The sequence below is a fragment of the Periophthalmus magnuspinnatus genome, chromosome 10 (assembly GCF_009829125.3).
Source record: "Periophthalmus magnuspinnatus isolate fPerMag1 chromosome 10, fPerMag1.2.pri, whole genome shotgun sequence".
Classification (NCBI taxonomy): Eukaryota; Metazoa; Chordata; class Actinopteri; order Gobiiformes; family Gobiidae; genus Periophthalmus; species Periophthalmus magnuspinnatus.
In genome coordinates, this window is record NC_047135.1 from 32,303,010 (window position 1) to 32,329,608 (window position 26,599).

Consider the following 26,599-nt stretch of genomic DNA (forward strand, 5'->3'; position numbering starts at 1 on the left):
TTTGTTGTCAATTATTATTATTATTGATTAATAATTAATTTATTATGATTAATAATTGTTATTATTGTGTATTTATATATATATATATATATATATATATATATATATATATATATATATATATATATATATATATATATATATATAATATATGTGTGTATATTTAAATTATTATTTAATAATTCATGTTCTTTATTTTAATATTTAATATGTGTGTTTATATTCATCCATTTATTTATCTCCATCAGAACCACAAATTAATTCAATAAATAAATTAGTTAATGAATAAGGCAATAATAATGACAATAATAGTAGTGACAGCAACAATAGAAACGTGTACATACAATGAAAACAATAACACAACAATAATAGTAATATACAGCAATAGTGGTGGTATGATTGCAATTATTGTAATAAAGTTTACATAATGTCATGTGTGTGTGTGTCTTTGTAGGAATGGGGGTGTGTATAGGAGTGTGCGTGGCATTCTCATAATTACTATGTTAATGGTGTTATAATAGTCTATTGGTGGAGTTTATGTTGTTGATATTGATGACTGATTGAAAACAATATTGAAGTGGTTTATGAATGGTGTCCAGGTTTCCATGAAAGACGGTATGTCATCCTCAAAGTATGCTGTCATTTGAGAGGTTGAAATGTGATGGATGAGCGAGTTAGACCAGTGTTTGATGTTTATTGACTGTTTTGATTTCCAGTTTTGTAGAATTATTTTTTTGATGCTTACTTTTTTATTGAACGGAATGGCACATCACTCTGTTTAATCTGCAATACTACAATATCACATTTTAAGGCTTCAAATCTTCAGCCTCATTTTAGCCTCTCCAGGCTCATATGGACAAGGATCTGAACTACACAAGCACAAACTGAGCACCTTGAAAAAACAGGTAAAAAGACAGTCTCAAATGTTTCAGCAATTGAACAAGCGTGGAGAAACTGTGACACTTGCATCCTATAAAGTGGCCTGGAAGATTGCCCTTGCTAAAAAAAAAAAAAAACGTACAACGAAGGAGAGTTTTTAAAACAGTGTTTTGTGTCAGAGAGAGACAGAGATGAAGATAAAGAGCAAATGTGTGTGTGTGTGGGGGGGGGGGGGGGTGTTTGATAGAGTGAGAGAAAGAGAGAGAGGAAGAGATGCCGGGGTGTGTGTGTGTGTGTGGGGGGGGGGGGTGTATGTGGGGGGGTATCTGAACTCTGGGTAGGTGCTGTGTTAACTCTGGCTAAGCTGCATTTGATGTGTGTGTTGAGGGTGGACACTTATCTTGAAATGAACAGAAGTACAATGCTTGCTGTTGTAAGAGGAGGAGTGTTTTCAGGGAAATAATATGGTTGTAATTGTGTACGTGTGTGGGGGGGGGGGCAGATTTGTGTTTGTGTTTAGCATTAGGACACAGTCTCGGCTATGTCTCTGGTGTCTCACTGTGCCTATTAGTGCTAAAAACAGTGTATAAGTGTGATAAGTTTGGAGCAGGATGATTCAGCGTGTGTGTGTGTAAGTGGGGGGTTGTTGCACCTGTTTGTGTAGCTGCGCCCACACTACACTACTACAAGGCCAAGTCTGGGCTACTGGGCTGACCTAAAAATGGAAGTGGAAAACATGCAGGTCTTTTTGCTTAACCTTCATTGAACTGTTTTTTAGGACTCAAGTCAACTTCAGCTCTATGCTATAATATATTGCTCTATACAGAAACCTTATACAAGCCAAAACCTTATCCAAATGTGTTTAGGCCTAACAAGAAAATTTGAAACAAATTTTAAAATACCAAACAAATAAACAATTTTCGGATTCTATTTGGAAAATGAATGAATTGATAGTGTTCATTCTGTCTTTGATTACAGAGGAAATTGTGGTAAAATAGCTTGAAAATATTGCAGGATTTTGTATAACATTTCCAGAATCATACAGTCTACGTGCAAATGTGCTGTAAACCAAAAACGTAAAATTTCCTTAATTTTATTCAGCGTATTCTTTCACAAAACAACTTTATGCTTGATTTAATGTATATTTAAAAATATCCGTAAAGCAAAAAAAAGTCTATAAATAGACTTTCTGATTTCTTCCGGTTGTCTTACTTTGAAACAACTCCGTCATTTCCGGTAAAGGTTTGTGTCGCGGACGCTTGACGTCGCTGTTGAGCTCCACAAGCCGAGTACAACATCGATCCAGCTGCAAGAGCGACGTACACTGACACGATCCACACATGGAGCCAGTCCAGACTCGGACAGCCTGTGAGGACTCTGCCCGGGTCCACGCAGCCAGCGGCTGTTTATGAAAGGAGCCCGCCCCAGCGCAGATTATGGCCGCACCGACAGGCGGGGAGTGAACGGTGTCACAGCGTGACGAGCGGTGAAGTTTACCGCGGCTGAAAGCACAGCTGCCCCGCTGAGATCAGCGCCCGGGGTCGGGCAGGTTTGATAAGGCCACGTACTTTAGAGCAGTCTAGCGTAGGGCCGGAGGCAAAACCGTACGTCCTCAGCTGAGTCATTTTTATAATGTGGAGCCAGCGATGAACGACTTGACGGAAAGTTGGTGGAGACGGCGCAATAAGTGGAAATATTTGAAGAACTGTGGTTTGAAGTAACTAAGGAGACACTGAACACACGCCCTGTGCTGTGTGTGAAGGAGCCATGGAGCTGCGTGAACAAGAGCGGGACATCTCCAACATTGACCCCCAGGAGTGTGTCCATCCAGAGGATGACAATGGACTGATGCTGGTGGTCCGCCCCAGCCGTGTCCGGCCGCCCTTCAGCGTGGTCCTCAGCACGGTGCTCTACTGTGCAGAGTTCATCACCGCCGCTGTCCTGTGCAGCATGTACCACAAGAGTGAGGACGGCATCTGGATGGGCTTCACCCTCGCCTTCATGCTAGTCCCCGCTGTGCTCATCCAACTGGCCCTCACCTTTATCCACAGAGACCTGGGCAGAGACAGGCCACTGGTGCTCTTCCTGCACCTACTGCTGCTGGGGCCTGTCATTAGGTAGGCCTGCACACTGTACTCACTAATTCTGGGCTAAGTCTATATGACCAGTAACCACATTCAAAAATCTGTTCTTTCTTAGAAATTGAAATCTTGTTTTCATACTACTTAATACATGGATCACTGATTATAGGCAGGTGTATTAGTATAAACCACACTCTGGCTCTATGCATCATGCTCACTCAGTCTTTTATCACACACACATTTGGGTGTAAAATATGGGTTCTTAGTGATGAGAAGGGCATCTCTGGTCAGCCTCAGCAGAGGTTAAATGTAAACCCACACATCAGGTCTTAAGACTTGCACACTGTAGTCACAGCTAACCACAGTGCTGGAACTGACGAAAACCACAAGACACGTGAATGCGTGGTGTAGATATTGTTTATTATTGATATTGTTTGTGGCAAACTTTAGCACATACATTTGATTAAAAACACACTCTACCCATTTGCTCCATGTGAAAGTAGAACTCTAAATTAAAGCGCCTTTCTTGCACTCAAACACCTTGCACCTCATAATCCCTTCCCTGAGAGACCAGTTTGTCAAACCATGACTCATAGTAACATGTTAACAAACATTATAGTTCATGATATTGCACATTCAAATCACTGTTGAGTCCATACTAAGAATACAGAGCTGAACTTTGACTTGTAAAACAGTAAACCAATGGTGCTGAGTGGATTTTACAAGAGTGAAGTTATTGGAGGGTGTGTTTTTTTCTTTCAAGGCCAAAAAAAAAGTATTTGATCAGTTTTCCCCAGTGAGTGTGCTTTGTGTGGAGTGTGTAGTTCAATCTTTATAGCTTTTGCATACATTTGTATTTGAACATGGTAATGATAGGCCTGTTCTATCAGTTTAACTCATTTGTCTATTATCTCTAATGAAGCATACAAATCTGGTTTCTCAGCACTGTTTTTTTTTTTTTTAGACCTGTGCAACATCTGTGCCAAAACTGAAGAACGCTTAAACTGAAACAGGGTTTTGAATCTTTTCCATCTCTTCCAAAAAAAAAATTATTTATGTCTACCACCAAAAACCTGTGAATGCCTGCGGGAAGTTTTTTTTTTTGTTTTGTTTTGTTTTTTAACGTTGTAGTAAATTCACAAATTAATGTTTCACTTTCCAAACAATTATATCCCAGATCACTTACACTGATAATAATATAACAACGTAATATTGTCTATGTTTTTATTATACTGATGATGATCATGATTCAGATGACAAATACATATCCATCAGGAATCCATCAGAAATGTGCTTAAAGGTCCTATATTGCACAAAACTGTCATGTTATAGTGTTGTTATCCCTCATAAACATACCTGGAGGTGTGTTTTGTTTCATTCACACATGTTTGACTTTGTTATTTGTCTGTATCTCCAAAATTCAAAATGGTCCGTTTCACCTTGCGTCTCAAAGCTCTAGTTCCAGGGCAATTCCAGGGCTGAAATCATCCAGACGATTCTAGTGAAGTTTTATGAAGTTTAAAAACACAGTGGAGCACTTCCTGTATTACCATATGACATCACAAGGTGGAGCAGAGTGTTTTCTATTTGAGAGAAGAAGAAGAAGCCTAAATATGCAGGGGTTGTGTGTTAAACATGTGTGAATGAAAGAAAACACGACTCTAGTTCTGTTTGTGATGAGAAAACAACATTATAACATAGATCAGGAAATATAATATGGTCCTGGATGTCTTGGTTGTTGTATCACACGAAACAAGATACAGATATATTACCCAGCTCTATAGTGTGCTGTGTGCTTACAGTATTGTGAATATGGATCCTAGGGGTGTGATATTGCTGGGTTTCAGACAAAGACTGTATAAAGAAGCTCCCTGTCTGGGGGTATGGTGCTTTTCAAATGATGTCATGCTCCCAGATGAGGGATACGAGACAGTTTTCCCTATTGATTACATTGTTCTTTGCCAGGAAATATCCAAAAGGTAAATCCATAAATGTTGAACCATTTCTATTATTGACTAAACACAAAAAAAACGTCCTTTATTACAAGAGAAATCTGCATTTGAACAGGATTAATTTTAGCTGCCTCCCCATTTGTATTAAATATGATTGGCCTATAGAATGTTGTGATGTCATGTGTGAGTATAGTGTAGTAAATAGTTTTTATAGTTTATGAAATTAAATCATTATATCCCCTTTATTCTGCAGGGAAATACAATTGTAGTGCATCGCATATGGAAAAGTCATGAGTTACCCTTTGAGTCCATTTCTTGCGTTTTCTCTTGTAATTCTTCAGACAGTTCTATAGTGCTGTTACTGTAAGCACAACTATGTCTCTGTAGATGGGGAGGTTTCCTGTTTAGCTTGGGGATTGCGGTATTGCAGATCTGATAATGACCAGTCATGATGATATCTGATCATGGAAAGGGTTTGTTTATTTGTTTCTACCAATATTCTTTCTACTAATATTCCCATTGCCATCTCATCAGTTATTGTGTGGCTATTGACAAAACAAACAGAAGTAGCAATATTCAAACTCAGAAGGAGACAGTCATTTGCCGGAGGGTAGGCCTTGTCACAACAAGTCTCCTTTAAACACATAGGTGGATACATAATGATTCCTCCTGAGTGGACCAGTTGCAGCATGCAGACATACTTGTCCTGTTTCTTTTTCTGCACAGCAAACAGTCAAATATAGAAGCAGTGAAACGGTCAGGGTCAGCTGGATCCCACTGCGTACCAAACAGCAAGATAAGACTGAGAACTATTTCCTGGAAAGTATGTTGTGGGAGGGAATAATGTAATATTGGTTGAAGCAGTGTGTCTTTGTTACCTCATTTTAATGATTGATTCACTGTATATCTTTTATAGACCATTAGTCAGCATGCTTCCATCTAACAAACACGTGATATGCTGCAGTAGAAGCTACAGTATTGATTTTGGGCGAGTGCATTTATTAGTGCTGCTTTTCTTCTGGGTGAGTGCAGAATTGCTCTACAGAATTGGCAGGGGGGCTGTGCCCTTGTGCAGCAAGTTCAGCCCATTTTCCTGCAAATATTCAGGAGACATTGTCAACAAATTCTGTTTTGTCTAAGTATTGTCCTCATTCATGCAGCTCTGAAAATGACCTTAATCTGCCTGGGGCCTTTCTCTTAGTATGTTGAAGCATTCATGACTTTACTCCTTCAAAACTGGAGCAACCCCAGTTTGGCTCTGTGCTGCATTTTCTCCAGACACAAATTCCTCACCTAGCAGCAGGGGTGTCCTTAACCGTCAAGCAGCTGACTGTGGAATGTCGGGGAGCTAAGTTTGACAGGGATCCCTAAAAAACACTAAGACTATTTTCTAAAGTACAACATCAAATGAGAGATTATTAGGGTCTGACCTTAGATAACATTCCAGCGGAGTGATGTGCGCAGGTCTTAGTTTTCAGTTGGAGGATATTCTTTTACAGCTTTTATTCCTTCATAATAAAACAGGAATTGTGTTACGTGTGGAAAACCAGTGCCACCTGTTTTTGGCATATATGGTATAGTGTTACAGCCTGGTTTATTTTAATATGTGTGTTAAGTTGTAATAAAAAAAAAAAAAAAGTTTTCCACTTACCACCATGTAAGGCTCTTTGTCAGTGGTAGTAGTACTAGCAGTGTACCCTGAAGTAACCCTCCACCCCCTTGCTGAACATTGGGATTATTTACTTTGCAAATAGTAAGAGCCACACCCTCCAGTTCTGTTGATCCATTCACATGTTTCTTTAGGCTGACCTCTGGTGGAGCCACAGTACAGTGTCCTTATTCAGCTGGGATTTGCAGACTAGTGTTTTGCGCTGCTATGTTTGGTTCCTTTTTAGGAACCAAACAGGAACTTTCATACCCCAGTTTTAATTCAGTATTTAATTTCTTAAAGTCATAGTATGTAACTTTTTAGCCAAAATAGACTAAAATGAAAGCATGTTTTTTTTTTTCATTTTGGTTGCATCCTTACATCTTCACAAACATGACTCTTATTTGGCCTGGAGGAGGGCCTCCTCCTACTCGTTTTCATGACATGTCCCTTGTTCCTTGTTTTTTGTACAATGTCTGGCATCAATCTCCATGGAGAATGTTTCCCAAATATCGTCTTCTGTTCATTAAGATAAGATAAGATAAGATATGCCTTTAGTCCCACAGTGGGGAAATTCCAGTATTGCATCGCACAGTTAAAGAACAGAAGGAAAATGGTACATGCAATAAAACAAGATAATATATAAATAGTTTAAAATAATTTAAAAAATATACTTAAAAATAGACTCTAATGTAACATCTTCGTAAAGTGACTTAAGTATTGCACATATGTGTGGATGAATGACACATGTTCAGTGTTAACAGTGTTCATTGTACAGTCTGACAGCAGCAGGAAGGAAAAACCATGCAGGTGATGTGCCACCTCCAGGAAGTTATACTATACCTTTTTAAATGCCTTTGTAATGAAATCATGAAGTGAACTGTTTATTCAAAACATTTAAAATGTTTGATTTGGTAAGTGATGCAGTTGGTGTGTGCCACAGAGGTTAATGTGTCAAAACAAAAGCAAAACCACAATCATAACCTACTGTACACAGCACTGCACTGCCCTCTGCTGATTAAAACTGGTTTTACTCTTTCTTTTTACGTTTTCTCTTTTCAGATGTCTGGAAGCGCTGGTCATGTATTTCAGAGCCGGCAAGGAGGAGGAGCCATATGTCACAATTTCCAGAAGGATTAGTTTGAAGAAGGGCCAAGGGACTCCCATGGAGTGGGAAATTGGCCAATCAGAACGCAACCTTGCTGCTCACAGAAACGCCTTTAAACGTGCTGCTGTTATTCAGGCATTTCTGGGCTCTACCCCTCAGCTGACCCTGCAGCTGTATGCCACCATCCAGGAGAAATACATCCTCCATCTTAGATGTAAGTAATGTTTTTACATTATGCACAGAAAAGATTTCTGCTTCGACTGTGTTAATTTAAGATTACATTTTTTATTTGACATATAATGTTACTTTACATGAAGTAACAGCATTATGTTGTGTCCACAGTGGCTCTGATGATCATTACTCTGATTTCAATCACATATGGAGCTCTCGTATGCAACATCCTGGCCATTCAGATACGATATGACGACTATAAAGTGCGGCTGCGTCCTGCTGCCTACATCTGCCTGATTGTGTGGAGAGGCTTGGAGATAGCCACTCGAGTCACTGCCCTTGTACTCTTTAGCACAGCTCTCACACACTGGGTTATACTTGTGGGAATGTTGAACTTGCTCTTCTTCTTTTTCCTGCCTTGGGCTGAGTTTTGGGCCAGAAAAGGATCTCTGGCTGAGAACATAGAGAAGAACTTTTCAAAGCTGGGCACCACTGTGGTGCTGTGTATGTTTACTCTACTATATGCCTGCATCAACATCTTCTGCTGGTCTGCGGTGCAACTGGACCTAACTCACCGAGAGCTCATTGAGAGGCAGCAGCGATGGGCCCGTTTGGCTCTCTACTACAGCTTGCGCTTTCTGGAGAACTTCCTCCTCATCACCCTCTGGTACTTCTTCAAGTCGGACTTCTATGAATATGTGTGCGCACCACTACTTGTGGTCCAGCTGTTGGTCTGCTACAGTTTGGCCATTCTCTTCATGCTTTTGTTTTATCAGTTTTTTCACCCTTGCAGACGCCTTTTTAAGTACAATGTTCATGATTGTCTGCACTGTGTCTGTTTCCGAAAAAGAGTGACTTCACCCGGGAGTCGACGAGCAAAGCCTTCGTACTCTAATGCTGCCACTATGGTCCTGGTGGCAGAGGACCCAGTGGACACCCACAACTCACAACCCCTGGACCCGACCAGCCTCCTGGGAGAGCAGGAGACAGCCATCCTCGATGATTCACTGGATGCTGTTTGATTTTGAAATAATAGAATTCTACTGAACAGTAATTGCAGGGTTTTTTTGTGCACAGGTCTTTACTGAGTCATTGTATGTCGTGGCAATAGTTGCACACATTAAAGGCCTGCGCACGTCCTGTACCAAAGAATGTAGTGTGTAGAAATATGCAGCCACGCACAAAGGCTGCCCAGAGCGGAAGACCTGGTAGATCGTGCAGGTGTGCGGGAATGGTGCCAAGTATGGACATCCCCTGTTTACAACTTCAGGATTTTCATGGATGTATGCTGTTTTGCACATTTCTGTCACTTCACAACATTATCATCTACAGGTGAAAATGTTGACATTTGTATAAATTTGTAAAAGGGATTTTGGGTTGCTTGTTCAAATTAAAATTACACTAATGAGAAAAAGAAATATGATATGTGCCTGAAAGTTCTTTAACACATCCACTGGTGCAACATAACTGACCCAACTGCTCTCACTTTGTGCTTTTATGTTTTGTTAGTGCCTTGACTACTACTGTATTACTTGAAACGTAAATAAAGCCTTACGTCCACCTATAACTCAACTATGAAAATATGTTAAAAAAAAATTGTTTACTAGTTTCTGTAATAATAGAAAATGAATAAATATTTCAATGTTTAAAAATATTGTATTGTATTGACTTTGAACACACCATCAGCATACAGCACACCTGGATACTTTTTCTTTAGTTCCTGTAAGTGGTATCAGTGCTCCTTCCACAATTAAATGCTTTACTCTGATGGTTTATTTATTGTAATTGTAATACCATGGTGATATGTCATATGGTTGTTAGGTGAGTTAACATCTGTCAGATAAACCCCTCCTTACTTCCTCATTCCATCTGTCCAAAGACGGGAATGTAGTCATTCTGCTTCAGGTCTGTCATTTCAGAGAGCATCAAGGCTTTATTTCCGCGTCTCTGTCAATAATTGTGAGAGATTTAGTGTTCCTGAGAGGGGCGGGGTTTTACCTGGACACTATAAATCACACGTCCAAAGGCTCTGGAGATGCTTAGACTTTCCTTGAGCAGTGGACAACAGCAACAAGAGCAACAAGAGCAACATGGGGAACTGGATCATCAACCATGGACTCACTGCATTCATACTGGTAAGTTCTGCGCAGTGGTGGAAAAAGTACTCAGTTTTGTTTCTTAAGTAAAACTATAGATACTGGAGCACTGCATCACAGGAAAAAAACACAAAAAAAAGTCAAAAGTAAAAGTATTTTGCGCTTCAAGTGAACTAATTCTGATGAAGATTTGAGCTGAATTTTGTTCCAACAGAAACAACAGAATTAGTTTTTTTTTCCAAACTGTTTTTATTTCTATATTTCTGTCTACTCAAACTGTTTTCAGCATGTCTCAAACTAATAAAAAAAATGCTTTCACGTTTAAGTCTTGTAGTGGAGTAGTATAATCTTTAAAATATACCAAAAATGTGAACTTTTACTTTGCTCTTCTGCTGGTTCTGCGCCACATGAGGCTCAGATGCGCGTTATTGTTGTGCAGAGACACTGTTCTGCATTTGACCCACCGGGACCCAGCTCCAGATCAGAGTGAGGAAGAGGAAGCTTTGAGTTTGCCATATGGTGGTCAGAAAGTCCATTAAAAGTCAAAGTATCACAGTAAAAGTATAATTAGGATAAGTATTGGAGAGAAGAAATGCATATTTTGGGCTAAAAACGTAAAAGTGATTTACAAAGCATTGTGCTGATTTTTTTTTAATTATTATTTCTATTGAAGTTCATGTCTGTTTTGATTGTTTTGCTCAAGGTTGGTACTTAAACTAAAAACCTCAAGAGCTCAGCATCTTTTTAAAGTTTATAATTATCAGTGCAGTTCAAAAATGTAGTTGGATAAGCAGATAATTGACTTTGTACAGATGACACATTGTTTGTTTGTTTTTGAGTACAGTACTTGTTCCTTTCCCGCCCTACACACTATATAAATTTTGAAGAGAACTTGTACTGGACAGTGGAATAAAATATGTGAGAAATAATAAATGAAACAGGCCTGTATTAAGTGTTTTTCTCCCTCTTTGACTTAAAGATTTTGTGGATGGGCATCAACATCTTCCTCTTCGTTTGGTATTACTTCGTGTATGACTTGGGGGACGATTACATCTACACCAGACATCTGTTAGGGGTAAGTGACAGAACCTCTCCGTTTGGCCATTGCATGTGTAGTGTCCACTGACTGTTCTTGTTGTTTTTACAGTCCGCTTTGGCTTGGGCTCGAGCTCCTGCTGCTGTCCTCAACTTTAACTGCATGCTCATCCTGCTCCCTGTGTGTAGGAACCTCTTGTCTCTGCTCCGTGGCTCTTTTGTGGTGAGAAACATATAAATGTTTAAGTTTTGTGGCTTGAATGTTTTGTATTTTTGTCTTTTGTTTTATATTTTAACGTGATTTACTTTGTCAGTGTTGCGGAAGGTCAATGCGACAACAGCTTGACAAGAATTTAAGTTTCCATAAGCTTGTGGCCTACATGATCGGGCTGATGACAGGTGAGATGTTCTTTGCTTTTTTAGTTCAAATTTATTCAAGGTCAAAAAAAGATTGCATAAGAAATCCACTGATGCAAAATTCACTCTCTTCGTGACCAAACATGAATATCAAATAACTGGAAAATTTACTTCTTAGTCATCCAGGTCTGATCCACAACAAAAGATGAAACTTGTCATGAAGCTGACACGAATGTTTTCTAGTTTATGTAACCAATTTCCCCATTCATTCACATGTGATAAAGTGACTCAAATGCGGGTGTAGATTTCTGATAAACGCACAACAATAAAAGGTCAAAAGATCATGGTTAGGTTACATGAGATTAGATGAATATCTACTGAGCACTTATTGACCATTGGCGGATTTTCCTGATCTACTATTAGTTAGATTAGAAACTTTCTGCTCTACTAAACACACATTGTCTCACGTATAACCAAACACACCTTTTCTGTCTCTTTTCCTTCCCAGCGGTTCATATAATCGCCCATTTACTGAACGTGGAGTGGCTGAACAACAGTAGACAAAACGTTTACGATGACCTGAGCACGGTTCTGTCACAACTGGAAGACGCAGAGGAAACTACTTATCTCAATCCAATTCGGGTGGTTGACCTTGTAAGTAGTTACAGTTATGGCTTATAATTATTTATAAATGCCACCTTGTCTTAGAGAGTGTAGTAAAGACTGGAAATATGCTCCTGAGTCACATTTGATTACTGCATTTTAAAGCTACACTATGCTACTTCCTTGTTTCCAGGGACATTTTTTTGATTTGCCAAGATCCACAATTTAGTATTAAACAAATCTATCTCTATGGAAACAAGCAAGTGATGACGCCAGGCTAAGTTACAGGTCAGATCTGTGAAGAATGCAAGCTTTTCCAGTGTATTTTTGCACGTGTAATAAATAAATGAATAAATGCATGAGTTAAATCAAAGCAAAGTGACAATATCTCCATGGAGACCACCAGAAAAGCTGGATAGAGCGGTGCACTACGTGACTTTTCTGGTAGTCTCCATGGAGATGTTGTTAAGGTGGTCATTGCTATAGTCATTTTTACATTACTTTTTTTTATTTTTCTAGGATCCACAACAGATTCCAACCTACTTTGTGTTCACCTCCATTGCCGGCCTCACTGGGGTCATTATCACTCTTTCCCTCATCCTCATCATCACGTCGTCTATGGAGGTCATCCGGCGGAACTATTTCGAAGTCTTCTGGTACACGCATCACCTCTTCATCATCTTCTTCGCTGGGCTGGTTATCCATGGAGCTGGGTAAGAGGTGTTTTTTTTTTACATTATATCCATCAGGCATGTTCATATTCTAGCTTGAATTGAGTTTCTTTGAGTGTTATATTTATCTGTCTTCAGGCGTATTGTGCGACACCAAGAGGAAACAGACCCGCCTCATAATTTCACATACTGCAAAGATCATATGTACAACTGGGGAGAAATACCAGAGTGTCCTATGCCTAAGTTCGAAGGAGGGTTTCCAAAGGTTTGTCATAAAGGTCCAAACATACAAGCATTTATATATTTATCTTTTTACATTTATATCACAGTGTTTTAATATGATAATCTTTTGACTTTTCTAGACTTGGATGTGGGTTATTGGGCCCATGTTTTTGTATCTTTGTGAACGAATTCTACGTTTTATTCGTTACACTCAGCCTGTCACATATAGAAAGGTAACTAGTATTTTTATGGCTTCAAGACATTAAACATGCATTTATTGTATTATTGTTATTATTTTACTATTGCACATTCCTATTGTATTGCAGATTGTGATGAGGCCATCCAAAGTTCTGGAGCTTCAGCTGGTGAAAAATGGGTTTAAAATGGACGTGGGTCAATACGTCTTCATCAACTGCCCGTCCATCTCGCAGCTCGAGTGGCATCCTTTCACCATGACCTCTGCCCCCGAGGAGGACTTCTTCAGTGTGCACATCCGCTCGGCTGGAGACTGGACCAACAAACTCATCGAAATCATGGAGCAGCTGCCAGAGGGAGCCCAGGGACCCAAGTCAGTCCACCAGAATTCAGAGATTCTGTTATGAATTTTGAGCATTGGGGCTCTGGAATTAGACTATTTATAAGGGCACTAAAAGGATAAAAAAACAAAACAAAAACAAAACAAAAACAACAAATAATGTGATGGGAAATTTGTGAGTTTACATTCCAGTTTATTTATTTTTATTTTATGTATTTATTTTGCAGTTATATATCATATAACAATAAAAAGGACACCGCATATAAAAAGCAGGTGCAGGAAGAGGCGAAAAGGGTTTCTATTAAAGCCTCCACGAATCGAATCAAATCGAATACATAAAATGTAAAATAAGATATTACTTAAAAAATTTACATTTTGCACACCTTAAAAAAATAATTAAATACAAACATGGATTTAAATTCTATTTTTAAATGATCTTTTCTGATATGCCATCACTAATCAGATGTGAAATTTGGCTCCACACCTCTGTATCGTAGGCAGAACTGATCTTTTGATGTGACACTTGACACTTGTATCTGTAATCTCAGCCCTTCATCCAACAACCTACTATTAGTTTGATTGCGTAAACATCATTGCAAAATACAACCTTGCTTTTGCTTTGTCATGGCTGGTTTGTTATTTGTCTTTTATATAATCATTACATTTACAAAACCCTCTTCTTTAGGCTTGGTGTGGATGGCCCCTTCGGAACAGCCAGTGAGGATGTCTTTGACTATGAGGTCGCCATGCTGGTCGGTGCTGGTATTGGAGTGACTCCATTTGCCTCTATACTCAAATCGATCTGGTACAAGTTCAAACAGTCAGACCCAAAGCTGCGAACCAGAAAGGTTAGAGCATAATTTCATAAACCTGGCTTAGTGTCCATTTTGCAACACTGGCACTTCACTGTACTTGATGAATGAACAAAACATTTCTTTGTGTTGTTATAATACGCCCATGTCAGGGGTGTGATTTATGCTCTGTTGTCTCATTCATCAAAGAACAATTGTTTGACAAGCTTGCTTCTACTTCCTGGTGTAGATCTATTTCTACTGGCTGTGTCGGGAAACCTACGCCTTTGAATGGTTTGCCGATCTCCTCCAGGTGCTAGAGACAGAAATGGAGGAGAGAGGGATGGGAGATTTCCTCACGTACAAGCTTTACCTAACTGGGTGGGACCAAAACCTGGTGAGTTATTGAACAAACAATTATTCAAGTCTGCTACAATTTGTGAGAATTTTAACTTTTTTTGTTTGTTTCTTAAGGCTGACTTCTTCAGTGTCAACTTTGATAAGGACACAGATGCAGTGACTGGGCTGAAACAAAAAACAAACATCGGCAGGCCCATCTGGGACAAAGAGTTTGAACTAGTTCGCAAAGTGTATCCCACGTAAGTAACAATCATTTTAATATTTTTTACACTGTCCCTTCAGTCGTATATTTGTGTGCATGGCATAAACGCTTCAACATGTTCTACCGTCCTCAGGTCTGGGGTGGGAGTCTTCCTGTGTGGCCCAGAAGCCCTGGCCAAGGTTTTAGGGAAGAACTGCATCAAACACTCTGATGTAGATCCTCGAAAGACAAAGTTTTATTTCAACAAAGAAAACTTCTGATACCATCACTCTTTTACAATGTACATAGACAATTGATACCCAGTGAAAACAGCAGTTTTTTTCTTCCATCTTGTGGTTTCAGCCACTGCAGCACTCCCCATGTTATGTGAAATATCATTTTTTTGAACACAGTCATTTGCCAGCCTACGTTTAGGAGGCTGGGTGTGGAGACGTATTTATAATTGACACATTATGCAAGACATGGGCGATATTGCTCTTAATTATTCATTTGATACGTTAAATTTTACATTGTAGTTAACTTTTAAAAAGTAGAATTCCCAAGACCAGTCAGAAAGGTTTCTTGGTATAGTTTTGCAGTTTGACATTATGTAAATATGAATTTATCTCAAGGCTTTGTGTGTTCTGTTAATGCAACTGTATGTAAGATTTTAATTTTATATTTCATAAACATGAATCTGTGCCCTACAATTAAATGTAACTTTTTCTGATTTATTCTTAATTACAAAAACATGTCATAATGTCCCTTTTATTTCTGATACAGCATACTTTTGTTCTTACAATTATCCAATCAGAAAGCAGAATGAGTAAGTCCCTCATTTGGGTTGCCAGTTTCAATGCTGAAATCCGTCCAGTTGGTTTAACTTTGATCTGAAGCCACTACCTAAACCCCAGCACCAGCAGCCAATCAGGCCATCCTGAGAATTTGGAGGTTCTGAGTTTTCAAGAGTCATGGTCTATGTGCTGAGAATGAGACACTTGAATGTGTCCTCTATACACAGGCTAAATAAGATTATCTACAATTTTAAACTAACACTTTAGAAAACAATTACAACATATACATGTTTTTTTTTCCTACTAAATAAATGCAAAATCACAGTTTTTATGTTTTTATTGGGAAAAATGTATTCTGTAATTGAGAGGTCAATATTGATATTTCACAAATGCTGGCTCGAGACAACTGTACAGACAGGTACAAACAAAAATGTTTACAACAATCTTAACAAGCAAAAACGTTCTCTGAGTGTTTCAGCAGGTTTCAATGGCTGTAAATAATAAGTATAGTTACACACCACATTTATAATGCATTTACTTTAATTTAACTCCACATACCTATATGGTGTGATCAAGGAGCCCCACTGGCCGTCTTCTGAATCTGTTCCTTGAGGATGAGGATGCTCTGTCGCTGTTCTGGGGGCAGCATGGCAATCTGTTCTGGGGTGAGCTGCAGCACTTGCATAATAAGAGCAGCCTACAAACAATGGAGACAATTTCAAAGGAGGAAAAAAGGGTGTGATGCTATTGGACTCAGGAAATAATAGTTCCTCCTTAGACATTACTGTTAATGTCACAACTACTTATTGAGCCAATGTGAGCGAGAAATGTAAAACAAAATATTGATGTGGTGGAAATGTGTATTTAATGACAATCACCTTCTCTTGGTCTTGAGAAGAGACAGGTCCTTGTCCAGGACTAAAGCCTCCTCCTGCCTAAGGGAAAAATAGCACGTGGACCATTAGTGTCTGGTTATAGTGGTTAACACTTAAATGAAGATGAAGCCTATTTAAACAGTAGCAGCTCTTACTGGTCTCACAGGTGGGGGGGCATTAGGACCCATATTGTGGGGAACGGGCCCTGGCATTCCTCCAGCCATAGGAACCCTCTGGTTACCCACAGGCACGCGAGCATCCATAGCCCGGGGGTCACGACCTAGAGAAAGTTGATCAAAATAAGGAAGAGAAAAGTGAGAAAAAAATACAAAAAAAAAATTGGAAAACGGTATGTGTCTTTCAGAAGAAATAAACAGCATGTTACATCTTGACATTGTAGGACAAAGGGCTTTTTGTTAGAAGACAGGTGTAATGTGATGTCAGTTGTGCATCTACCTCTTGTCTCCATTGGCGGTCCACGGGGCTCCATCATTGGGGGCCCTCGGGGGTCACCCATCATATTTCGTGGTTCACCCATAGGAGGACCCCTCATGTCCATTGGAGGTCCTCTCATATCGGGAGGGGGTCCTGTACCCATCTGGCCCATGTGCACAGGGGGTGCTTGGAGAGGAGGTGGAGCTCCCATGTAACCTCGACTACATTCACACATTAAAGATTTAGTGAGTGTTGTCTCGATAACAGTTGTTTGATAAACATGTGTTGCTTGTCTTACTTGGGATCAATCACCTCTCCAGTGACAGACAAGAGAGTTCCACCTCTGGGGTCATTGGGACCATCTCCTAAAAGACCTCTCGGAGGGATACCACCTGGTCCTGAAGGCAATAAAAATGTATTTCAACAGAACTCTTCAGGAGTAATCTCATATAGCAATCTAGAAGAGGGTGCTAGATGTATCATCTATAAGAAAAATCAAATTGTCATTAGAATTCGAATAGTCATATACTTTATCAATAACAATAAAACAACAAGCTCCAACAAGTTGCTAAAATGAACAAAACAAAAAAACATCATGCGTAAATCTTCCAAACCATGGTAAAAGGTGACATTTCTGCTCTTAATCTGTCAGTCCTTCCACTTTCTGTGCAGTACTTAAAATCCGACCTTCTCTACATCAAGATTTTTGCAATCCATCAGAATGTCCTAAAACCTGCCTGCAAACATATTGGGGGTATTCCAATGTTTAGCGAAATCTTAGGCTTAAACTAGCTCCATCTCCAGCTTGGGGCAGCACATTTTTTGTAAATTTTTTATTCATCATTAAAATGATTTCAGTGGGACACCACAAGGGCCAGCGCATATAGGGCACAGCACATTAGAAAATGCAGTCAATGGTGTTTTTGTCTTTTCCATTCAAAATACTTGGGGATATGCACCATTTGGAATTAGTGTAAGCACAATGCATCACTGGAGAAGTTTTGAAAGGCATTGGCTGCAACTAGCCCACAAAGACTGTAAATTTTAAGTTGTGTTTTAAGGTGTTTGTTTTTTTTACAGTTTTCTAACAAGGACAAGACATTGGACAAGAGTGTGGATATGTGTGCTGAAACTTTACAGGATTCTTTTTTAAGACACTTTTGCAGAAAAAGGTGACCCAGTGTTAACTCCATTTACCAACATTAAGGGGACAGAACTACACCTGAATTGACTTTAGTGTAGTCTCATTTCATGGCATACCCCAAGTTTGGCTATGTGAAACTCAAATCTCGGTCACTTCTTGAGGATACACAGCCATATCTTCTGAAAAAATGGTGTGGCTGTGATCTTATGGATGAAAACATGCAGGATAAAATCAGCTAAGGACATTTAGTTGGTAAAACTCAACTTGAGCTGACATGTAGTCATTTCCTGCAACTGTCCTACAACCTCACAAATGAGGTGAGGGATACAGAGATACCTTGTGGCCGTTCGATAGCAGCTGGGCTGGATGATCCCGTAGGGGAATGCTGTAGATTTCCTGAGCCAGCATTAAAAATAAGAAGAACAAGAGATACTGTAGAAGTAGCGAAGGAACAATTGGGGACGGAAGATTTTAGGCATGCTTACAGATGTGTGCAGATGTCCTTGCTGTACAACTTTCTGTAAAGGTAATTCTCTTAAACACCTTCATAACAGATGCCCCTCCCTAAACTTGTGGCATGTCAGTTTACCATAAATTCTTGGCATTGCACTTTAAGAACATTGCCATTTGCTGAGATGTCTTAATACCATGCTGCTGTTGGAGACCAACTTTCTTCTGTATTCATTTAATAAACCAGGCCATATAATCAATGCAATGTTTTATAACAATAATAATAATACATAACTCTTGTATTTTTAAGATGCCCAGAGACATTTAACATGAGGAGAAATATAATTTTAAAAACTTAGTATCCTCTCCTACTCCAAGAATCAACCAATTAAAAAATCATAAGCTATCCCTTGTGTAGAAGTGCCCTGCCCTCTGCTGGCCATTTTTACTAGTTTCTAAAAGAAACCAGTGGAAAAACTTTTTCCGATAATGTCAATATTGTCAAATAATTTGTTAAACATGCAATGTTGATCTCTAGGTTGAGAAGCTCGAGCTACTTGAGAAGCCACTAAGTATGACTAAAGAATTTAACAATCACCTGGAGGTCCGACAGGTGCAGGCCCCGGCCCAGGCCCAGGTATAGGTCCAGGAACCACACCCATATTAGGAGGTTGCATCATTTGAGGAGCTCCATTGACATGCATCCCAGGCTATTCAAGCAAATATACATGGGAAACAATGTATTTTTGGGTTGGTGATATAATAAGAAGACATTTTGTAAAAGGTGAGTGTGTAAGACATTTTGCTCATACCACGGGCTGTGGCTGAGAGACTGGAGCATTGGGTTGAGCGGGAGGTGGGTTACCCACTGGTGCTGCTCCACTTTGTCCACTTGGAACTAGGGGCTGGACTGTAGTTTGACGATGAAGCATTTTCTACATATAAAACAAAGAAAAACATTTTACTAACCATAAAACATCTACAAGACCAACAAAGCTAGGTTAACAGTCACTTACCAAAGCTATTTCAGGATCAACTATACGCATAACAACTTGGGCCTGTAACAAAGCATAGGCCAACTGGGGATTCTGCAGCAGCATATTCCTTGCCTCCTGTGGACTATTTTGGACACACAACTAAGATAGAAAACAATAACATTAAACCTCCTAATGGGGGGGTATGAAAAAGTAAAATGCAACAACAATACAATAAAAACTTGTAATTCAGTGTCAAAACCAAGTTAGCAAGTGTGTTAAAAGAACAAAACTGTACCTTCATCTGTTTCATTAGTTCAAACATTTGCTCTGGTGGTAAACTGGCAACAGCTCTGCTAATGGATTCTGGGGCTTCTTCTGGCTGTACACTATCTCCATATGGAGACTCGATGATAGGAGCTCCTGTGCCCAGGCCTGTCCACATAAACGGTAATTCAAAATGTGCAATATTTGTTTGTGTATCTTGGAATCATGTTGAGGAGCACCAACTTTTAAGTTCTTCTTTATTCTTTTCACTTGCTGCATTGTCAACCCGAAGTGCGCGACCACTGAATTCTCTTCCGTTCAAGTTGCGCATAGCACTGAGAGCAGTCTCCTGGTCCTGGTACTCGCAGAAGCCATAACCTTTTGGCTTTCCTGTTTCTCTGTCATACACTAACCTGCAGAGTTGGAAACAAGTATTTTTGTGTTTAAATATGTACACCAATTTCTGTAGTAAATTAACCCCACATTACTGTTACAACATTACATCTCAATGTCAAAATCAGCAGATGAGTAAAACTTACCTGAAACTCACCACAAGTCCTACTTCAGAAAATATATCCTTCAGTTGTTCCTCTGTAGCTTCATATGGAATGTTTCCCACTGAAAAATATGCAGATTAGATTGGTAAAAGTTTTAAATAAGTTTACTTTTAATTTAGTACAGTGGGGCTCCATAGAAGGGCCATGCAAAGATTCAGTGTCTCATTTAACCTAGTTTACTAGCCATTTCTATATATATGTACTTACACTATTCTAACAATGCCCTCTCCACACAATTTCACAAGTTTTACACTTGGAACTATGTAGACACAACAACAATAACTAAAACCAACCACCAGTGTATGCTTTCTCCCATCACAATGTCCCCATGATAACAAAGAAAATATCCTTGTTGAATACTCTATATATGCGGATATGTAGACATGATATTAATAATCTATTAATGATCTCTTGCATGGTTCATCTTGCATGGTTCATCTTGCATGGTTCATCTTGCATGGTTCATCTTGCATGGTTCATCTTGCATGGTTCATCTTGCATGGTTCATCTTGCATGGTTCATCTTGCATGTTCAGGTTAAGGTAAACAGACCACCAGTTACACCATGTTGTCACAAGCAAGAGACAAAAAAGAAAAAATACCAGCCCTGTATTCCCATTTGCATTTCCCCCTCAAATCCAGTTGTCTTTAAAGTTTCATAACAGTTGGTTAACAATAAACATTGTTTTGACACACGAGCTAGAGCTTCGCTAAAGCTAAGGTAAGAGACCATCGTGTTGGTTTTAACGCAGCACATCCTGTAAAGCTTCGACATCATAAAACATCAGCATTGACTCACCAAACACTGACCGAAGAGAGCGGTCCACAGCCGGGTCTCGAGCAGCAGCCGCAGCGGCGGCGGCAGCGGCGGCGGCGGCGGCGGCTACATTCGCCATTTTAGGACAGAAATTAATGTTGCACCCGGAAACTCACAAAACAACTTCCGCTAAACGGCCGCGCGGCGAAAACATTTTCCCCCCGAGCACTAGACGGCGCTATTTAGCTCCCTGCGTTATTATTACGTTTATAATATGTTTTACTTCGTCAACGAACTTAAATAAGTCTGAATAAAACTAATTTTAACAACGAACTAACCACAGAGAGAAATGACCAAGGCTTAAGTGTGTTTAAAATGTTTCAAACTGACAGTGGGAGTATGTTTACCTTTTAGACTAATGCAGAATCTAATAATAATAATAATAATAATAATAATAATAATAATAATAATAATAATAATAATAATAATAATAATTTTTAAAACTAACTGTTATTATTATGTCAAATATGTTTTCGTGCGCAAATTTCTCACTCGTGTCGCTTTCTCTGCTTCTGTGCTGATTCGTGTGTCTGTTCAGTGTTAAAGTATAAAAATGTAGACAAATTACACAGAAAATGAATCGGCTCTTTTATAATGAGATCCGTATCCAACCGTCGCATCACCAGTTTAGAGTATTAACTAATTTAACTGTTAAAAAAGTGTCATCTAGAAAACTGTCCACTTAGTCAACTATTTAGATAAGTTTTCAGGCTATTTAAAGTAAACACAGGATGAGTTTGACTCTTTAAGGAGGATTAGTTATGTTCAGTCTTGTCATTTTAGCTTCTGAATTGGCCCAGATCATTATCTACAAAACGACTTGGTTTCACTGGGGTTTGAACCCAGGACCTTCTGCGTGTAAAGCAGACGTGATAACCGCTACACTATGAAACCCACGTGACAATTATGAGGTAAGGAAAGTGTTTGTCTGGGCACCGTGTGATTTTACATTTATTTATTTATTTATTTATTTATTATTATTATTATTATTATTATTATTATTATTATTATTATTATTATTATTATTATTATTATTATTATTATTGTTATTATTATTATTATTATTATTATTATTATTATTATTATTATTATTATTATTATTATTATTACTGGAATTATAATGTGAAAACACTTTTTTGGAAAATGTATGTCTAAAAGGAGAGGGTTTCTTTGTTTTGTATTGTTACTTTTTCAATAGACATACAACAAAGAACAATACACACAAACAACACAATGCCCCAAAGAAAAGAAAAAACAAATCAGCACACAACTTACATTTTTTTGAAAAACTTCCAAACACTTTCAAACTGTTCCTTTTTGCTTAATCTAATGACATGTGTTTCATCTGCTGACTAAATACATCTTTTATCAGTATCATCAGTAGGCTCATGTCGATAAATATTGTTTTAATCTTTTGTACTATGTCTCAACCTTGGGTTCAATATAAATCATGTAGAAAACGTTTTCTCAGTTGCATCCCTTATCTCCTTCAAGAAGATACAGTTTATTCTACAGTTCAGTTCTAAGTACCTGAAAAGCATCATTTGTCTTCTTTAATATCAGAATACATTTTATTTTACTTCATGAATAACTCACATTTCAGCTCAGCAGCTTACTCTATAATTCACTAGTCAGTAGTGACGAGTACAACTCTACGATTTACAATGAACTTACATAGTTTAAAAGTATCATAATTAGGGATGCAAAGATGCCGTTTTCTCACAATTTGATCTATATAAGTGGGGCAAGCAGTGAGCAAAATAGAAAAATCTGAATAATATCACAATTGTTGTTCTGAAGATGTGTAAAATTAGAATATCAAGAATATTGTCTATAAGCGAAACAATTAAAACAATACAACAAAAGAGTAAAAATAAAATGAGCAGAAACATCTGGTGTAATCTCCCAAACAAGTATGAACTTTCAGAAGAAGCAGGAGACTTTAGTTACCTCTACAACTTAATATGAAGATATATGAATCGTGATCAAAATGGTGATCTGGCTCCAAGAAAATAGTGATATTATTTTTGTGGCATATTGCTCTTGGTAGGGGTGGCCAATATGGTGATGAAAATAGAATTGTCTCATTCCTGTGACGATATACTATTCTGATCAAACTGTCATGTGACTTGTGATTTACAAATTTTATGTAGAATGTAGCTTGGTGCTGAAACCAAGTGAACGAGTGGATTTAACCAATTAACCCTATGGATCCCTTCAAATGTAGGTCACATTCGTCACCTTGAGCCAGAAAATCATGGGAAGCATCCAGGAGGCATCAGAAACAGATGCATGAGCTGCTGCTCCTCTCAGTGTGGAGGAGCAGTGGCTCTACTCTGAGCTCCTCCCATGTAACTGAGCTCCTCACTCTATCTTTAGGGGAGCGCCCAACCACTCTGTGGAGGAAAATCATTTCAACTGCTTGTATCTGTGATCTTGTCCTTTCAGTCGTTACCCAAAGCTCATGAGTATAGGTGAGGGTAGATTGACCAGTAAATCGAGAGCTTTGCCTTTCGACTCAACTCCTTCTTCACCACAACAGTCTGGTGCAGCATCTGCAGTGATGAATTCGCTGATCCACCTGTCAATCTCACACTCCATCCTTCCCTCACTCATGAACAAGAGCTCAAGATACTTGAATTCCACCACTTGATGCAGGGACTCTCCACCTCCACGTGGAGAGGGTAAACCACCTTTTTCCTGTTGTGAACCATGGCCTTGGATTTTGACACCAAAGGACACCACGTGGGACATGGTCAAATTTCTTCTTCAGATCCACAAAGCACATGTGAACTGGTTGGGCAAACTCCCATGAGCCCTCGAGCACTCAATGGAGAGTGTAGAGCTGGTCAAGTGTCCATGACCAGGATGAAAACCACACTGCTCCTCCTGAATCTGAGGTTCAACTATCGGCCGGATTCTCCTCTCCAGTCCATGGAATAGACCTTAAAGGGGATGATGAGGAGCTTGATTCTCCTGTAGTTGGAACACACCCTCTGGTCTCCCTTCCTAGAAAGACCACCCCTCCTGCCTACCAGTCCAGCAGTATCGTCCCAGACTGCCACGTAATGCTGCAGAGACGTGTCAGCCAAGACAGCCCCACAACATCCAGAGACTTAAGATACTCAGGATGGATCTCATCCGCCCCCGGAGCCACAGAGGAGCTTGCCAACCACCTCAGTGACTTCAGCCTGGGTGATGGATGAGTCCGCCACAGTCTCTCCTTCCTCTTGGAAGATGTGACGGTGGCATCGAGGAGATCCTCAAAGTATCCGACAACATTCTGAGTCAAGGTCAAACCTCTCCCATTCAAAACACAGAAATGCACCAAATATATTTCCACCATGAAGTATTCACATATACCAGGCTCTAATAAAATGAACTCAAATTTTCTACTTCATACTTTTTATTTTGCATGTTTTTATTATTTACTCAGGGTGTACGTTTAAGGCCATATGGCCAGTAATGTCAAGAATATACCATCTGTATAAATTTTGCACATGAGCAGAGTAGATGTAGATGAGGTGAATATTAATCTATGTGGATTTTATGACCATTTAAAAATAGAGACTCTTGAGGGTCCTGAAGGTGATCAGGGTCCACCATAATTATTGACATATACTAGTCTCTAATAGATTTAGCTCAAGTTTTCCACTCCACTTTTTCAGCTTTCAGAATATATGTTGGTGTGTGTGTGTAATTTTACAACATAATACCCTTATAATCTAAAAAAATGAATCAAATGTATAAAGTCAGCACATGTGTGAGTACAAGATGAATAGATCTGTGTTTTGTGCCCTTTTGTTCTATTCTTTGAACTGAGCATATGAGATAAAAAAAATGTGACTCGATCGATCTTACTTTTCATGTGTCTGACCTCAACACAACCAGAAATATGGATGTTTGAAGAAAAAAAGAAAAACAAAACCCCGAGGGTCCACAGGTGACCAGAGGATTAAGCGTGAACTTGAAGTTTACTGATTTAGTTAGAGACAATATAAAATACTAAATGAATATGAACCATGATGAAATCAAAACAGTGTTCTGGCTCAGACGATAAACGATAATACTGAAACTAACTTATGCCAATGACACAATAAACCTTAAGTAGAATTATGAACAAAAAAATATTCTAAATGTACAATGTGGTTAAAAAAAGATGAATTGAACAAAATAAATAAAAAGCTGAATTAAACTCTTAGCAGTAAGTTTGTATCTATGAGTCATTTGTTCATCTAAAGCTCAAATCTTCTCGTAGAACAGAAAAATAACTAAATGTTCTCTACTCCAAGGCTTTAGTCGACTACAGCCCAAGGACTCTGTAGATCTGAGCTACAGGATGTGTGCATTAGTTTTGTTGTAAATGTTATGAGGATATTCATGAGGAGATGTGTTCTTCAGAGACATGCACTAAAAATAAGAGGCTGTAATCAGATGGTCCCAAAATTAGACAAACAGAAAGTAGAGTCTAACTCACCAGGCAACAGTTTGCAGCCTCATGCACTGCACGACAGCCTTTTTCAGCTCGTCAATTTATTTATTTGATTCTAATTCTTTTGTCTTTTTTTTTTTCAGATGGCACTTTTTGCAACATATTTGCACAACAACCATACGTCATAATCCACTGCATAAATTACCCCACAAATGCCAGTCAGGGAGCCACGTGCACTGCTGCAGTCTCCTTGATGACTGGTGACTGGAATGGTCATTAAAAGAGTCATTTCACGAATGTTTCTTGCAGGTGCTGGATGTTCACGCTGTCTGAGGCTGGTTTATCTCATGTTGTCACTTTCGTGCGGACTTGTGGGGGTTATATCCAGGAGCCTCTCGCGTCCAGAGCTCCCAGTGTCCGCGCAGCTGTGTGTGGAGCCTGTTCACCTGTAGGGCTTCCTCGGCGCTAGGACCCTGGGTGCGCGATTTTCTCCAGCTGCTGCAGACTGAAAACTGGCAATAAGGAAAGAAGGCGAGGAGAAGCCAAAATTGCATTCTGAATTCATCTTACTTTAAAACCCCATCCCTGCCCGCGCGTGCACGGCATGTGAGCACAACAATAGCTTGTTGCTCTGTGTGCATGCTTTGTGGCTGAAATGAGCACGGAGCCAAGGTAAGACGGTGCAATACCATGCGATTACTAATAACAAAGGCGTTACGGGCGAGCAGGGGGCATTAAAGGGGGCACTGCTCTAAGCTCCTGAGTGTGAGCAAAACTCTCACAAACTTTGACCTGCAGATGTGTGTTTGTGCCTCGCGTGTGTTGAACGCTGTCTCGCTGGAATCCCGCGGAAATGTGCAGGATCGTGTCATATGTGGAGTCAGGCTATGGAGTCAAGTTGTCTCTTGTCTGTCAAGATGACAACACTAATGTGCTCTGGGCGCAGACAGGCTGAGGGTGCAGGCGCAGTCCAGACGCTGACACACGAGGATCAAGTGAATTCTGATCAGTGCATTTCATCAGCTGTGATGTGCGGAGCCTTTCACCTGAGAAACAGGACATAAGCCGGCTTCACTGGTCCTGGCACACATCTCTGAGCTCACCGTTAATCACTTCTTTCATCATTAGGGAAGTCGCCTGTAGTTTCCCCTTCACCAGCCCTGCC

General features: G+C 39.4%; 3 protein-coding genes and 1 non-coding gene across 4 annotated transcripts; 2 read left to right on the plus strand and 2 right to left on the minus strand.

Annotated features, from left to right (window-relative positions):
- The first annotated feature begins 2,084 nt into the window (after positions 1-2,084).
- xkrx (XK related X-linked) lies at positions 2,085-9,486 on the plus strand. The gene is made up of 3 exons (XM_033973616.2): positions 2,085-2,996; positions 7,623-7,882; positions 8,011-9,486. Exons 1-3 carry the CDS (start codon positions 2,647-2,649, stop codon positions 8,859-8,861), a joined length of 1,461 nt encoding a protein of 486 aa, XP_033829507.1. The 5' UTR covers positions 2,085-2,646; the 3' UTR covers positions 8,862-9,486.
- Positions 9,487-9,876: 390 nt separating this feature from the next.
- nox1 (NADPH oxidase 1) lies at positions 9,877-15,806 on the plus strand. The gene is made up of 13 exons (XM_033973613.2): positions 9,877-9,974; positions 10,915-11,010; positions 11,083-11,193; positions 11,285-11,369; positions 11,836-11,981; positions 12,450-12,643; positions 12,740-12,866; positions 12,964-13,056; positions 13,150-13,391; positions 14,044-14,206; positions 14,400-14,546; positions 14,624-14,748; positions 14,845-15,806. Exons 1-13 carry the CDS (start codon positions 9,930-9,932, stop codon positions 14,969-14,971), a joined length of 1,701 nt encoding a protein of 566 aa, XP_033829504.1. The 5' UTR covers positions 9,877-9,929; the 3' UTR covers positions 14,972-15,806.
- cstf2 (cleavage stimulation factor, 3' pre-RNA, subunit 2) lies at positions 15,805-21,102 on the minus strand. Its single transcript, XM_033973615.2, has 13 exons — positions 20,985-21,102; positions 20,169-20,247; positions 19,873-20,042; positions 19,661-19,797; positions 19,405-19,524; positions 19,201-19,323; positions 18,987-19,098; positions 17,093-17,192; positions 16,816-17,015; positions 16,515-16,639; positions 16,363-16,419; positions 16,043-16,181; positions 15,805-15,975 (listed from the first exon to the last, which is right to left on the minus strand). Exons 1-12 carry the CDS (start codon positions 21,079-21,081, stop codon positions 16,056-16,058), a joined length of 1,446 nt encoding a protein of 481 aa, XP_033829506.1. The 5' UTR covers positions 21,082-21,102; the 3' UTR covers positions 15,805-15,975; positions 16,043-16,055.
- Positions 21,103-21,823: 721 nt separating this feature from the next.
- Positions 21,824-21,896, minus strand: trnav-uac (transfer RNA valine (anticodon UAC)). The gene has a single exon. It is a non-coding gene; the product is annotated as a tRNA-Val (tRNA).
- Between the last annotated feature and the right edge of the window lie 4,703 nt (positions 21,897-26,599).

Excerpts from the sequence above, each read along its gene's own strand:
- xkrx (XM_033973616.2), top strand. The coding sequence starts at position 2,647 with ATGGAGCTGCGTGAACAAGAGCGGGACATCTCCAACATTGACCCCCAG. Across the intron at positions 2,997-7,622 it reads CTGCTGGGGCCTGTCATTAG|ATGTCTGGAAGCGCTGGTCA; the intron begins GTAGGCCTGCAC and ends TTCTCTTTTCAG. Across the intron at positions 7,883-8,010 it reads ATACATCCTCCATCTTAGAT|TGGCTCTGATGATCATTACT; the intron begins GTAAGTAATGTT and ends TTGTGTCCACAG.
- nox1 (XM_033973613.2), top strand. The coding sequence starts at position 9,930 with ATGGGGAACTGGATCATCAACCATGGACTCACTGCATTCATACTG. Across the intron at positions 11,370-11,835 it reads CATGATCGGGCTGATGACAG|CGGTTCATATAATCGCCCAT; the intron begins GTGAGATGTTCT and ends TTTCCTTCCCAG. Across the intron at positions 14,207-14,399 it reads CAAAGCTGCGAACCAGAAAG|ATCTATTTCTACTGGCTGTG; the intron begins GTTAGAGCATAA and ends TTCCTGGTGTAG.
- cstf2 (XM_033973615.2), bottom strand. The coding sequence starts at position 21,081 with ATGGCGAATGTAGCCGCCGCCGCCGCCGCCGCTGCCGCCGCCGCTGCG. Across the intron at positions 20,248-20,984 it reads CTCTCTTCGGTCAGTGTTTG|TGGGAAACATTCCATATGAA; the intron begins GTGAGTCAATGC and ends CATATTTTTCAG. Across the intron at positions 17,016-17,092 it reads GGAGAGGTGATTGATCCCAA|TCGAGGTTACATGGGAGCTC; the intron begins GTAAGACAAGCA and ends GTGTGAATGTAG.